This window comes from Choristoneura fumiferana, chromosome 5, assembly GCF_025370935.1.
Source record: "Choristoneura fumiferana chromosome 5, NRCan_CFum_1, whole genome shotgun sequence".
Classification (NCBI taxonomy): domain Eukaryota; kingdom Metazoa; phylum Arthropoda; class Insecta; order Lepidoptera; family Tortricidae; genus Choristoneura; species Choristoneura fumiferana.
In genome coordinates this window covers 19,014,129-19,028,641 of record NC_133476.1, presented here as the reverse complement: position 1 = coordinate 19,028,641, position 14,513 = coordinate 19,014,129, and the positions used below count along the sequence as shown (strand labels likewise).

General features: G+C 37.3%; 1 protein-coding gene across 2 annotated transcripts in view; it reads right to left on the bottom strand.

Moving 5' to 3' along the window:
* Positions 1-8,425, bottom strand: part of LOC141428330 (CD63 antigen-like) — a 28,457-nt gene extending 20,032 nt beyond the window's left edge. Inside the window, exon 1 of one of the 2 annotated variants that reach the window (XM_074088278.1) lies at positions 8,234-8,425. In XM_074088278.1, coding sequence (XP_073944379.1) covers positions 8,234-8,293 — 60 coding nt within the window. In that variant the 5' untranslated portion in view covers positions 8,294-8,425. The remainder of the gene's footprint in view (positions 1-8,233) is intronic. The other variant, XM_074088279.1, reaches the window with a different exon arrangement.
* Positions 8,426-14,513: the final 6,088 nt, after the last annotated feature.

Genomic DNA, 14,513 nt, shown 5'->3' with positions numbered 1-14,513 from the left:
TTCAACCGTCGGGTTTTTAGATTTTTTTAATTTATTGTTTTATTTCACTTTTTACCCGACTGCGAAGAAGGAGGGTTATGTGTTTGACGCGCATGTATGTATGTATGTATATTGTTATGTCCTCTCGTAACTACTTAACGGCTAAACCGATTTTGATAAATGATACGTCATTGGATTCGTCTTAATGACGCGAGTGACACTGGGTACATAGAATTCTTAAAAAATCAAAATGGCGGATTTTTGATAGCAAATTGTAAGTTTTCAAAAAAATATTTTTATTTAAACCTATCGAGTGGGGTATCACATGAAAGCTAATAATTAGCCCATTCTATGGATTATAACCGTTTTATTATCCGTATTATTATTTCAATAAAACAATAAATTAAAAAAATCAAAAAGCCCGACTGCCTTAAAAAGTACTAAAATTAAGAAAATAAGTCTAGTGGGCTAGAACTTTATTAAGTAGCTAACTTAAAGTTCAACAGTCGGGACCCATTTAAATTGTGACGCTCAAAAATTCTTACCTAATGGGTCCCGACTGTTGAACTTTAAGTCAGCTACTTAATAAAGTTCTAGCCCACTAGACTTGTTTTCTTCTTTTTAGTACTTTTTAACGCAGTCGGGCTTTTTGATTTTTTTAATTTATTGTTTTATTTTAATAGTTGTGTGAAAATGGTAGATTAAAAATATTATAACCCAAATATTATTATGTGTATTTAGAATGGGCTAGTTATTAGCTTTCATTTTGATACCCTACTCGATAGATTTGAATAAAAAAACATTTTTTGAAAACTTACAATTTGGCGCCAAAAATCCGCCATTTTGTTTTTTGAAGCATTTCATGTAAGTACCCAGTGTCACTCGCGTCATCAAGACGAATTCAATGACGTATCATTTATCAAAATCGGTTCAGCCGTTGAGTAGTTACGAGAGGACATAGGAATAGACATACATACATAAATACGCGTCAAACACATAACCCTCCTTCTGCAATAACACCGTAGAAACTAAAATCCTACGAAGTTAATTTACTTTTGATTATTCAGGTAATGTTATTGTCATCCTAGACATTAGTCACTCAAAAACCCAACGGAAGCAATCTTGTTTTAAAAGCAGTAAAAAAAAATTGGCAATCATTTTGCAGACTCGTTTCACCGAAAACTAGGGTAAACGCACCAACGGCTGACCATTTAAAAATTCTTAAATAAGTTTGTGTTCGTTCAGACCGACTGGGTTTGCATAACTCGTGTAATTATACGATGCAGATAACGCAGCTGTGAGGCCTGTGCTGTGTGTGAGTAATCCTCCACACTCGATATTGAGCAACACATGACATCAGTGTAAAAAATAGTATCTTAAGGCGATCGAGAATAACTTTAAAATTCTATTCACGCATACCTTTTGTTTTGTTTTCTTTAAGTACGTAAAAAATAACATCACAATGATTTATTGGGTGTCCAAAGAATATTCCATTACTTACGAATTTTGTTGGACGTAGCTGCGATAAAACGGTGATATCGCTCCATATTGATCGTTTGACCTGACATGGCCTTTCGGTTCAGACTGTTTATTTAAAACGGAACTCAACATATTAACTTAACTTGGAAAACGGATGCGTCCTAATGTTTTATATAGGACTACAAAATGTATTAATTGAACATACATTGACTGTCCATTAGTGGCGAAGCGTTCATAGAACCCTATTCCCATCGCGCGGCTTACCCAATATTCACAAAATAAGACAACAGGACATACAAGATTTGTGAAACATTTAAGCGATCTTTGCTTCGGCTTTTCCTCGAAAATATCTGACGTCACGCCACTGCTGTCCATTATAACCGGAACTCAAAAGCATTAATATTCAATCAATGAAGCTAGAGCCAAGCGTCAGTATTCTACGGATTCGTATGCGTTGTTTCCCGTAACTCTTCAACAGTGAAATTGAAGCGTAAGTTGTTGTTTTACAGTTCTACAGAACAGTGCTCCAAAAGCCCTTTGTTACTGCACTTTTACGAGCTACAGCGCATGTTGCTGCGAAATCACAGGTTACCAGTAAACAGTTTACAACCGGCGTAGACCGCACGACAAAGCAATAACATTAAATCAGACTAAAATCTTCTTTAAAACCATGCAGTAGAGCTTTTTAGAATGCACGGGCATGCTTTGCTAGCCTGTCTTTGTCCTATCGTGCGGTCAGCAACCCATCATGATTTTCACTGCTGACCTAATTTTCGACGCACGATAGCTATTAAATTCAATTAATGAAATAGATGATTGACTGAACGGAGCTGAGAATTAAATACGTCATAGATGTTTACTTTCATTCCAAAATAAAATAGTACAAAGTTTGTGTAAGATTACTGACCTAAATGACCAACGTTAACGGACCTTTCTCTTAGCTCAAAATAAAAGGGTGTCAAGCTATAAATAATTTGACATGACATTAATTTCACGCCAATCAACTCTCCATAAGATTGAAAATAGTGGACCAGGTTACGCAATTCCAGGTGTCCCATCGTTGCATAAGGCGGGTCGACGACCGCCGACAATGGCTGCCACGTGAACTGTACGAGGGGGAGGCTCGGAGCACACCTATAGACAAGAGGCTAGGAGTCACGGACGCGGTAATCTCTAAGCCCTTTCATGGTCACAAGCTCACGACTGGTGCGTAAGTGGATAAAGAGTAATGTTTCTGGGAGAGTTTTGATTTTTAATCGCAGTAATTACGACTAGCCTATATGCCTTTCTATAGCAAATGAAATAGATAATTATTGACGTCATAATTAAACTTGTACTATTTGGAATTCCCGAACAATATGGTCTCAAACTTCCCAATGAGTGAGTCAAGTGGTTACACGGAAATGTCACAGATTTTCGAATAGGTCATTTCTTATAAATAAGATAAGCTTAAGATGGCGTTGCTGCGTATGTATAAACAAATAGATATAAAAGGTTTTGATTTTTTTTGTCTAAACTTCATTCTATTCTGAACGAGATCCTTGATCAAGTAGCGTTCAATGAATTTTGATGTTTATGTCTATCCGCGTTCGGGGAATCGACGTTTCGAGGGTTGTTTTTGTGTAAGGTAACGTATTGGGATATTCGACTTTTACGCCACAAACATTCACCGATCGTACACTAGTTTCCTTGATTTCCGTTAATTTTAACAGACGACTCAGTTCATTGAAATAATAAATTACTTGGTAATGTTTTTTTCATACATAATATAAGTTAACAGTTATTGTGAAAGGTGAAATTGTAAGATTCTTAAGCTTAACATTGACGTGACACCTAACTTGATAATGATAAATTAATAAATTGAAAACACTTTAATTCTGGATTTAGCCACAAGTCTCTTCGAAAACAACACGTAATTTAAGGATAGTGTTTTGCTACTGCATGTAAAATAAATATGTAGTTCTCTAAATAATAATATTTTAATTTCAAAACTACAAATTTTGACGTTATCGTAAAATTCAAAATGTTCAGCATATTGTTTTAAAATTCAAAATAATCCAACATACACATGTATTATTACACTACCACACCTACACACTGTTCATTTCAATAACACTTACATCATTATCATGCCATACTACAACTGTATTACTCAATGAAACTGCGTTTCTTAAAAGCTGAACAAACACAAAATGTTAGCAGGTTGTCTAAAATAGGTACTTATTTATTAGGGTATCGTGGGTCGCCAAGGATCCGCGCCTTTGTGGCGGACTTAACAGCCGATGACATCATTCAGTTGTTACAAATACAATAAGAAATATGCCATTAATCTTTACGACTAATATAGATTTTAATGAGCGCATGTATCAATTCTCCTAGATTCTTAATCAGAAATTATTAGCTATGGAATCATTTGTTTCTTCAGTCCCGGAATCTAAAGAAGAAGCTAAATTAACCCCTATTGCAAGCACACAGGTTTAATACTTAACAGTGAAATGAAGCATGAAACTGCTGAAGTAACAAGGTCGCCGTGCAACATCCGCAATTAAAGTCGAAACGCCTAAATATTACCTTACGTAATGTGTGAACGTGCTACATAAGTAAATAAAATGCTTGAACACATAGTGATGTCATTATGAGTGGCTTGAGAAAAAGGTCAAAGATAAGAAGAGGAGAACAAAAGTTGTGTAAATTGAAGGAAAGGATGAAAGAAAGAAATGATGTATAGGTACCTAGACAAACTTTTATGCATAATCGTAAATAGTGTTTTCAAATCAAATCTTAGGTCTTACTGTGAAAATGAATAAGTATTTAAATTAAGAGTGGTATCAAATCTCTAATTATGTTGATGTCATATTTATAAGACAATGCAGCTTTCCAGATCCAGAGCTATAGATCAACCTTGTGTTTTAACTCTAACTTTAATAACGTATGAGAGTTCACTGCTGAAAAGCAGTCTACGATAAATGAGAAGCAAACCGCATCTCGAGGAACACTGAGCGACCAACAACTTTCCTTGCCTACTTCGTTTAGTGGTTTTTGCGTACCTTAACATTCACTATTTTAAAAGACAATAGATTAATGTAAATATCAGCAGGGTAAACTACCAGTAGCTGGAGCCAAAACGTCGGCGCCAGTGGGGCGTCTGAGAGTGCTCGTTTGTACGATGATGTCACGTCCTCACTCCTCCGGTCACGTGTCAGAAATAAGTTATTTGCATAGCTAACGATTTTCGTTACCGACGTGCTTTTCGGACATTGAGTCTGAGACAATAATATCAATAATGTATGACTAAACTTGGATATAAAAGGTCAGCAATACTTTCTTAGATTGATATTCGTTTCATAAATATTTCGTCGTATTGCTCGTTGCTCGTAGATAAAATGATGGGGAAACTGGATGAGCTCTCTACAAAGACAAAATATAATAATTATATTTCGTTTGAACTTCAACATAACAATTGAATGATTTAAATAATGAAGAAGTCAACGAAACCGCACAAAGTATTCTGTTCCCTGAGGCGTAGGTGACGAGGATAATGGTACGAAAATCACAACATGACCTTGAAACTGAGTCACGTCTTAGCCTCGGATCCTATCGATCCAAAGGATATTTCCTTGACCCACTTCGTCTCCAAGGAGTTTCTACAAGGATTTCCGATAAAGTGAAAGCTACAACCTTCATCACAGTAAGTACTAACCTTGTAGTGCGAAATATTTACGATATAAAACAGTCGTATAACGTTCGTATTACTTTAAGTTATAGAATACCTACTACTAGTGCGTGCTATTCCTTATTTGTGTTCCTTCTTTTAACATCAATTTGGGCTGAAGTCGATTTATTCTAAAGAGAGCTAAATCGAGAAAGATTAGAATCTATCTCACATTAGTCGACACAAAGTCGTTAAAGATAAATCGATCAGTAGGTATTTACTGTTACTATTACCATTGGACTGGGTCGGACATTTGGATGTCGTGCATTACTACGACGGCCATAACGACGAAAAATACGTGAATCATCGATGGACTGCTTAGGGCTCCTAGACGGGCGATATTTTCACTGCAATATGTGGCCGGCAACTAATGGTGTCCCTGTCTAACATGTAAGTAAGAGAGGGACACCAATAGTTGCCGGCCACAAATTGCAATGAAAATATGGCCCGTCTAGGAGCCCCTTGGACTGTCATGTCATTTGTACACATCAAACTGAATCATAGTGATGTACCTGTTGAACAATAATACTTGGAAGAAATGATCACGAAACTACCGGAAAATTACGATGCATTAATTATTCATTGAATACCAAATACACCTGTTGATTGCAGGGCGTGAAGGCAAAGGGAGCTTGGTCACGCAAACGACGCCCCAGTTAGGGGTTCGTTAGGAAAGCGTGCAATGCAAGTGAAGTATTTTTTTACAAAACAACAAGTGTTTGGCTTTTAAGTTAGCTTTAATCAAACTGCAAGCTAACAGTAAATATTAATTATATTTGTGATTACGAATGTTCAATCAGAAACTAATTTCCTAATAATTGTTAAACTGGTAAATTAAATTGGCATGGTCAGATTGCAGCAGGGCTACTACGAAACTCAAAACTCGAAGTTCGTGTCGTGCGGTCCCTCTGACACTTATGTACTATTTAATACGAGCGCGAGAGGGACGGTACGATACGAACTTCGAGTTTCGAGTTTCGTGGTAGCCCTGCTGTTAAGTTGCCAGTTATAATAATCATTGTCGTCGCCACGGCATAAAGTAGCAGTTATGCATGCATTTTAAGTTTAAAAGTAACCGCAACTACCAATTCAAGGGATAAGATTTAAACAGCATTAACCTTCGTGTTTTAAATTGCTTTAAATCAAATCATGACAACTTTATTGTAACTTTGAGGTTAAAACAGTAGTGGTATTAAAGGAATAATATAGCGGTAATCATTCTGAGAAATGGCTTTGTAAACATCATCATGCGACAAAGGTTTGTAGCATTTACGAGAAGTTATCCAACAAAATCGAGCAGAAACCGTGTGAACATTTTGAGGGAGAGTAGGTAGTTTTGAAGAGAAACAGGACCATTTTTATTTAGTTTCTCCCCCATTTCTCTCAACGCTGCTTTATCTAAACATAGGTATGTCTTTTTCGTATACAATATTCACCAAAAGAATGTTTCTCAGGGCGTTTTCTGATGCTATTGTACTGACTGGCTTGAGTGCGAGGGCGCACACCACACACACATGGCATTTTTTTGTCAAGTATGGCAGGTGATGAGATGTGGCATTGGCATTCCCCCTTTTAAATTCTTGGTAGGTAGGTATCTCACGAGGCGTATTTGTTTTATCCTTATGCTCAGTAAATGAACGTAGGTATTTTTAACTACATAAGTAGTGGCTGGTATTCTACCGAACAAGGAAAGCTCTACCGTACTCGACCTAGTTGACTGGCAGTGTCTTATCCAACCTCGACATTGGCGGAAACATCGCATCATTCGATGGGGCCATTATAATCCCAAAAATTGAATTGAATTGAATTGAACTACATAAGTACCTACATACCTGATAAATATAAATTAATATAAATTAGAATGACCAGCATCATTTTATTCAGGTACTTACCTACATGAATTGGAATGTGTCCCATGAGGTGGGAATGACTCGACTGTGTGCCTTATATTAAAACGACCCTCCCAAAAGTAAGTGAATATTATTGTCAGCAATGTCGTTACTAATTTAATTTGAATAGTTGTATTAGGTGTGTGTTAGCTCATTAGCTTGACAGGCTATTAATTAAGCTCGCTAATTTATTATTATTATGAAATTAGGCAATTCATAGTTTACAAGTTAGGTACACTACACACCATAGCATGTCATGTAACTCATGTAATAAATAACTGCTTGAGTTACTTTTACAGCATAGATCACAGCTTATTATGACATTGAATTATTAACAAAACAATAACTATACAAAAATACATAGGTAGGCCCTGTTGCTACAATAATATCTCGGGTAGGTACCTACACTGGCAGCATCGAAAGCACAAGGTCAGATGTATTGTGCTCAGAAAAAGAACACCAGGTGCAAAAAAACTGCGAATTATACCTACAAGCAAAGCAACGTTGAAATAGATTTTCGTGATTCATATGGCAGTTAAAGGATCGCAGTCTAGAAATAATAAAAGTAAAGCATAAAAACAAAATACTCCTGAGGTCCATTAACGATACGTTTTACCCTACATCAAAAATATTATTATCTGTGGCTAAAACGCGCTCCTGTGGTTTTACAAATTAATTATAAGTATATACCTAATTCCTTGACTAAAATTTTGGTTTCCTTAATTTATTATTCCTTAATTACTTGAAATGATTTATTCGATCAAAATACGTACTATAAAAAACGTAGCAAGTATCATAAAAAAACGTAGGCAGTAACAGATTGGCTGAATAACAACTGTTTAGATGGGCGTTTCCAGTCCCTATTGGTTCAATTAAGTATGAGTACGAGTGACCCCAGAAAATAATTATTCTACCCACGCTTCAAATTAAACACTCATTCATTACAAAACTTGACGTGAAAGACGTGCCTCGAGTTCGCGTAACGTCGCGAGCGTTACGTTGAAATTCGTACATACAACGAACGCAAACCTTGCCCATTCGGGTACTCTTCGATCGAACCTACTCTCAGGTAAAACTGGGGCCACGTCACAGGCCCATGGCTCGTGGACCAGTCACTGTCGGTTGACCACGCACCGGAACAAAACGAAACCGGTTCCCGCGCCCTTAAACTCACCGCGAACAACAAGTTGAAGAAGAACAGCACATATTTCACAAAACTCGTTCCACAACCCATGTTGAAGACACTATTTCGTTTCTGAGTCACAAAACTTCACAAATGCACTCGCGAATTTGTTTACTTGGTCGAGCAAGTTAACGTGGCCTACTCGGTTCGGCGTGTCTGGCGACTGTGATGAGGAGTAGAACGCGATGGCGGCGACGCCTGCCCCGCCCCCCGCGCTCTGACCCCGCGCAACCCCCGGTACCTCTCGCCCGCGCGGACAAAATCGCGGGAAACTGAATGTTTCCCAATGTTTTGAAGACGTCAAGTATGATGAGTAGCAGATGGAGTCATCTGTTGAGTCACGCAAAAACAGTTTATTAAAATTAAATGTTAATTGGTGCGTAGTTTTTTATGGCCGAAAAGTTTATTTTGGAGGACTGGAGATAGGTTAGCGTCCTTAAAAATTCTAAATGGTCCGTCAAATTTTTAGAAAATATTGGACACGCATTTTTTCTTTTGTCAATTAAACAAAAAAAACACACGACACTTTTTAGGACGGCGTCCCACCCAATACGTCCCAATACCGATATTTGACGCGCTTTGGGTACCTACACTGTACTGTACAATTTGACATACTTAATAGTACTCGTAGGTACCCTTGGTACACGGGTCCGACTCATTTGATCGGTTTTTTTTTCGCGCCATATACCTACTACTTAGGTGCAGGTTAGGTACCTGTACAAAATTTAGGGCTATCTTTTTTCTATTTTTATTTTAGTGTTACGCAAGATGCAACGGGCCGGACCTACACTATCTCGGTGCACTAGAGTATCAAGCATTAGATATGGGAGATCCCTTCCTACGATACTCTGACAAATTTCCCCTTCTTTATTAAGATATACTTACCCACTGCTGCACATTTAGTATAAATCAAATTCCCCCGTCGTGTCTGTCTCTCCCTCTAGCTTATACTAATCTCTATAATAACATTCCATTCTACAAATAAGAAACTGTTAAAGTATAAAACCAAGTAACAAACTATTTTATGTAGTATTTTTTTCAATATGAAATTCTTGCAACCAAACCTTTCATTGACGTATTTAACGGGAGGTACAGTTTACAAAACTTTATTTATTTTATAATCAGAATTTCCCCTTAATTCAAAACCACGTACATTTACCAAGTTTGATTTTTAATAGGCTTATTTATTATCATTAGACTCGGAGCAAAGCTGTGACAGACAGGCAGACAAACAGACACCGTTTCCGTCTTGTCACTTTGATGTACGGAACCCTAAAAAATTATCTCCTTGTTTGCGTGTGAATTCTTGAATTCTGGAACTACCCAACGGATCCAAAAAATCTAAAAAATCCAATCAATCCGAAGTACGGGCTTGCAGTCAAAGAAACTGAATCAGGGAATGTAGAGTTTAAAGCTTGGCTCTACTATTTGACAGTGCGAGCCAATGGTCTCGACTTCGCAAATTTTTCCATTAAAATATATTTTTGGGGGGATTGCATTTACTTAATTGGTAGGTATGTATCTAACCTGTTCTGTCCATTTAAGACGCCATACACAAGCAGACGATGAAAGAAACACGTAAAGCAAGCTCCATTTTATCGTACAAGACCTTCTAAAGACCTGTAAAATCCATGAACCAAAAACAATTATTTTGGTGGACACACACGCGACCATAAAATGAATAAATTGTTGTTGTCAATAGGTATTAATTGTTTTTAGTTCATTGATAAGAACCTAAGTAACGTCTGATTCAATAAATTACTATAAAATCGAATCCAAACAAACATACAACAGCATTCCCCATTTTTCGCTTTCGATTCGCAAAAAGCGGTCGCACCATACTCACCATAATCGCCGTAAGCCGAGAAACCCACCAGAGAAAGTTAAGCACTGCATCGTCCATGCCATACCGCCTATATGGAGTCCGTACCACAGAAATTATTAATAGACTACAAGGTGCTGATGATATTTGGGCCAATCAACTATTTTACCGACACTTTGGGCGTCTCCTGCTTTACCAAAATTGTCTCCGGCATTACCAAAAAATCGTACTTCCAACAAGATATTTCACGATTTAATGGGTTGAACTTACGTAGGATGGCATGTATTCATGTATACCATCTATTAAATTACAAAAAGAACATGTTTACTTACAAAAATCTGCAATTATTTAAAAAATGTCGCGGACAGATTAGTATCGGTAAAAAAGTTGATTGACCCATTTATGTACTTACTAAGTGATATGATAACTACTTACCATTTCTTTACCCAGGCTTCGCTCGCGAGAACAATTTATAGATCTGGCAGTTGAATTGAAATTCGTAGATTCTACTAAATTCTCAAGAATTACATACTTATTTCATACTAGCTTTGGCCCGCAGCTCCGCCCGCGTGGTATTCGGTTATCGCGCGCTGTTCCCTCGGAAACTGTGCATTTTCCGAGATAAAAAGTAGCCTATGTCACTCTCGGGCCCATAAACTATCTCTATGCCAAAAATCACGTCGATCTGTCGCTCCGTTACGGCGTGAAAGACGGACAAACACACAAAAACACTTTCGCATTTATAATGTTAGTATGGATTTAGTTATATTTTTCATTTACGTTGTATGAAGCACATCTTTGCAAAACTTCATGTTGACGACCGTAAGTACAATACAGTTGTTAGAGAACTTGACTAGCTGACTACGAAGCATGAAAGCCTTGGCACTGGTCGGTGCAGACAGTCTTAGATTTTCAATATGTAATTCTCATTTGTCTAAAGTATGCCGTTTAATTAAAAAATAACAATACTGTACCTAGCTAAATACATAAATAATCATTTTACGCAACCTACCCGCCGAAAAAGGGAGTGTAAACTTATCGAGAAAGTGGTGGACAAACAAGTAGTAAAGCCGATGTGGTAACCAACGACTTTCCAATCGCGCCGCTGGCAAATCGAATGCTAAAGCCCATGGTAAATATTTACACTGCATAGTGTAGGTACGATGTGGTAGGCATAGGCAATGACTCTTGATGTTTTGTGTGGAAAAATTAACGAATTCGATCATTCACTACTATAGGGAACATTATTTAGATTTTTTCTTCACATCCTGAAAAATTTAAGGAATGAGTTCACCTTTGTCTATCTTTTTTTGTACTGTTATCTGCTACGTCTCTAGATTTTATGTACTGTAAAGATTTGTATTGTAGATACATATCAATATCATTAAGAAAATAAAGAAAAAGTGTTAACATATTATTACTTATATTCCTAGAGAAAATTCTAAGTAAAAAAAAGTTTGTGACATTACCAACTGATTTCAGAGCACTACGAAAAATGTTTATGGAACACTTATAACACCAATCAACCAAGTTCCAAACTACCCAAGGCTTATGTATACAATACGATAGGTAAATATTTAATATGAGAGATTCCAGAAAAAAAATACTTACGTATTTTAAACCCGGTCACAGAATATATAATAGTACTAACCCACCAGGCTTCGTAGTCAGTACCTCTAGGCTAGTCGGTTATCAACCTTCTCAATCAAGCGATCTTTCCCAGAGAACATTTACAAAAAGATACAAGGAATAAAAAAAGACTTTCTCTTCGTGACCTTTTAAGAATCAGGTCATGATATCAAAATTGTAAACGGCTCAACTGGAACCGCGTCATATGTTGCCAAACCACTAAGCTACCAACGGCTTACTCCTATTTTACAAGGTAGGTATAAAACCCTCCTTCGGGCGGTCGGGTAAAAACAAACATAGCTATATGTCGTTATACTTACATAACAGTACCATTATGTCATTGCGCCATATCCTTTTCGGGAGGCGCGTGGGCCGCGGATCGCTTTGCACGTGACGTCCATTTTGATTTATATTAGCCAAAGTTATTTTTATGGTATTAGATAGAAGCATTTGCTTGTCGAAAACTTCGGAGACCTACTGGCTTAGAAATATTACGCGGTTAAAGGCCTGTGACCACATCAACACGGAACGGCGTCGTTACGTAAAACGACACGGCGCCGTATCGTGAAAAAACGCGGCACCGGAGTGAGGCACGTTGCCGCATCGTACAGTATACACGGTGCCGAGAACATGATACAACCTACAGTCAGCATGTTGTAGCGCTCCGAATCCGGAACGTAACGGCAACGTAACGCACTCCTGCGCCGCGCTCCCTTTCGTTGTTTTACGTCGTGACGCCGCATATGGTGATGTGGCTAGGCCCCAAGCCCTTGAAGCTATTTCTCTGTTCATTGCGAGTGCTGCGCTGCTAAGTGACCTCTGTGCGAGAGTCTAGGCGGTGCAATGAATAGAGAATATGCTCGCCGCTCCGCTGTCCGCTTCCCTGTCCGCCCCGCTATCAGCTGGCCTCCAATCCGCAACCATAGACAGTACTAGCCTTTATCCGCTGCTTTGCTTGTCAGTTGAATTGAAAACAGAAATTACTAAATTCAAAAATAACATGGTGTTTTTATTTTCATTATACATGCAATGAATGACACTTGTGCCAAATTTCATGTCAGTCTCAGTTCCTAAAATGTGTGGCATGGTAATCTATTTATATAAATGTCTCAATTGTTGCGTAGGTATTTTTCTTTCGAGGTTCAGAGTGAAAATCATGCAAGTACGATAAAAGTTCATGTGCGTAAATAATTAGTGATTCAGTCTTAATTCGCAAGTATGTATTGGTTATGCGTGGTGCATTGCAGAACTGCAGACCTCGGCACGCGGACAAGGCCCGTTGGCCAATGTTTGCGAATTCTGCACAAACTGCAACATCGGATGTGTTGCATTGCGAGCCGGGATTTCAAAATAGAAGGAATGAAGCTGTAAAAAATCGGTGCTAACTCGCTCAAGGATGATTTCTACGTTGTCATAGATACCATTTGACTCGATGATTTGTCTATGCGGACCTTATAACTTTAAGTTAATCTCCAAACAAACTGCTGACACAGGATTAACGATTTTATTTTGACACTAGACTTTAAATGGTTAATCATCATCATCGCCATGTGAAATTTTGAGAGTCAATTTGTGCGTGCGTGCCCGTATTTGTTATTTTTCACGCTAAAACGGCTGGACGGATTTGGATGGAATTTAATATGCATGCAGATAGCTGGATCTCTGACATAGGCTATTTCTTACCCAATATTCCCACGCCCACTCTACCGCTAGGTTTATGTAGAGTCATGCAGTTTGGCAGGGGTGTTTTTGTGCAACTTTAATGAAGACCATGATGTTATTTTTGGGAATTCCCACGGGAATTTTAACGAGTACACGGAATTTATACTCAAATACTAGACGTAAGCGAAGCCATGAGTAAGGGCTAATAAAGGAGTACCTAATTACTTACTAAATAGGTAGGTGTCATTTATAAACATAATTCAGGATAAATAAGTAAACACGCGAATATTTCTTTATCATTTTTATTGTCATTAAAATTTAATATCTAAACAGTACAAAAGTCACTTTTATTGTCTTAAAATTATTAAATTAAAATATAAAATTAACAAAAAGAAATAACAATCACACAACCCACACATCGCCGAAATTAAATACTTAATTTCAATTCTAATACAATAAATAAAATGTCTTTTAAAAGACTCATTAAATCGGTCTAAACAGACGACTCGTACAATTATAAAAAAATCCCGTAAGTATATAAACAGAATTAACTGTTTCTGCTTAAGTTTTCCTTAACTTCCTTTACAGCAACGGTTTTCAAAAGCAAATAATATTGATTTGCCAAATAAAACCAAAAGACAAATCTCTAATTATAGCATTATGCATTAAGTATAGGTATTCTTTGAGACATACATTTGTGACATTATGCAGCTTCTGTTCGTTTAGTTACTTACGTATTTCTTTCTAAGGCATGTTTGTGTCAATAATTTCAATATTAATATTATAAAAATCATTTATTTGTTTGTACATGTTAAAATTGTAGAATGTTCAAAATTTCGGCACGTATTATAGTATTTTTACCCAACTGCCCGAAGGAGCGTTATTAAATATATGTACCTAACTTGGTATTTGACATTTGGCGAATTGGTTTATGTTAAATTTTCTTTTTAATAATATGTTAGATAACTAGACTCATACAGAGCCGTGTTAGAGCGAGTCGGGGCCCTGTGGCATTAAATAATATGGAAAGTATGAATGTAAATGCCATTGGCAACAAAGACATCAATTTCATTTAAACGAATATGACTGACTTTCGGGAGCCCTGGGCACGGACTCCGTCTCCCTTGAAGAAAAGGCGGTACAGGATAGATAAATAGG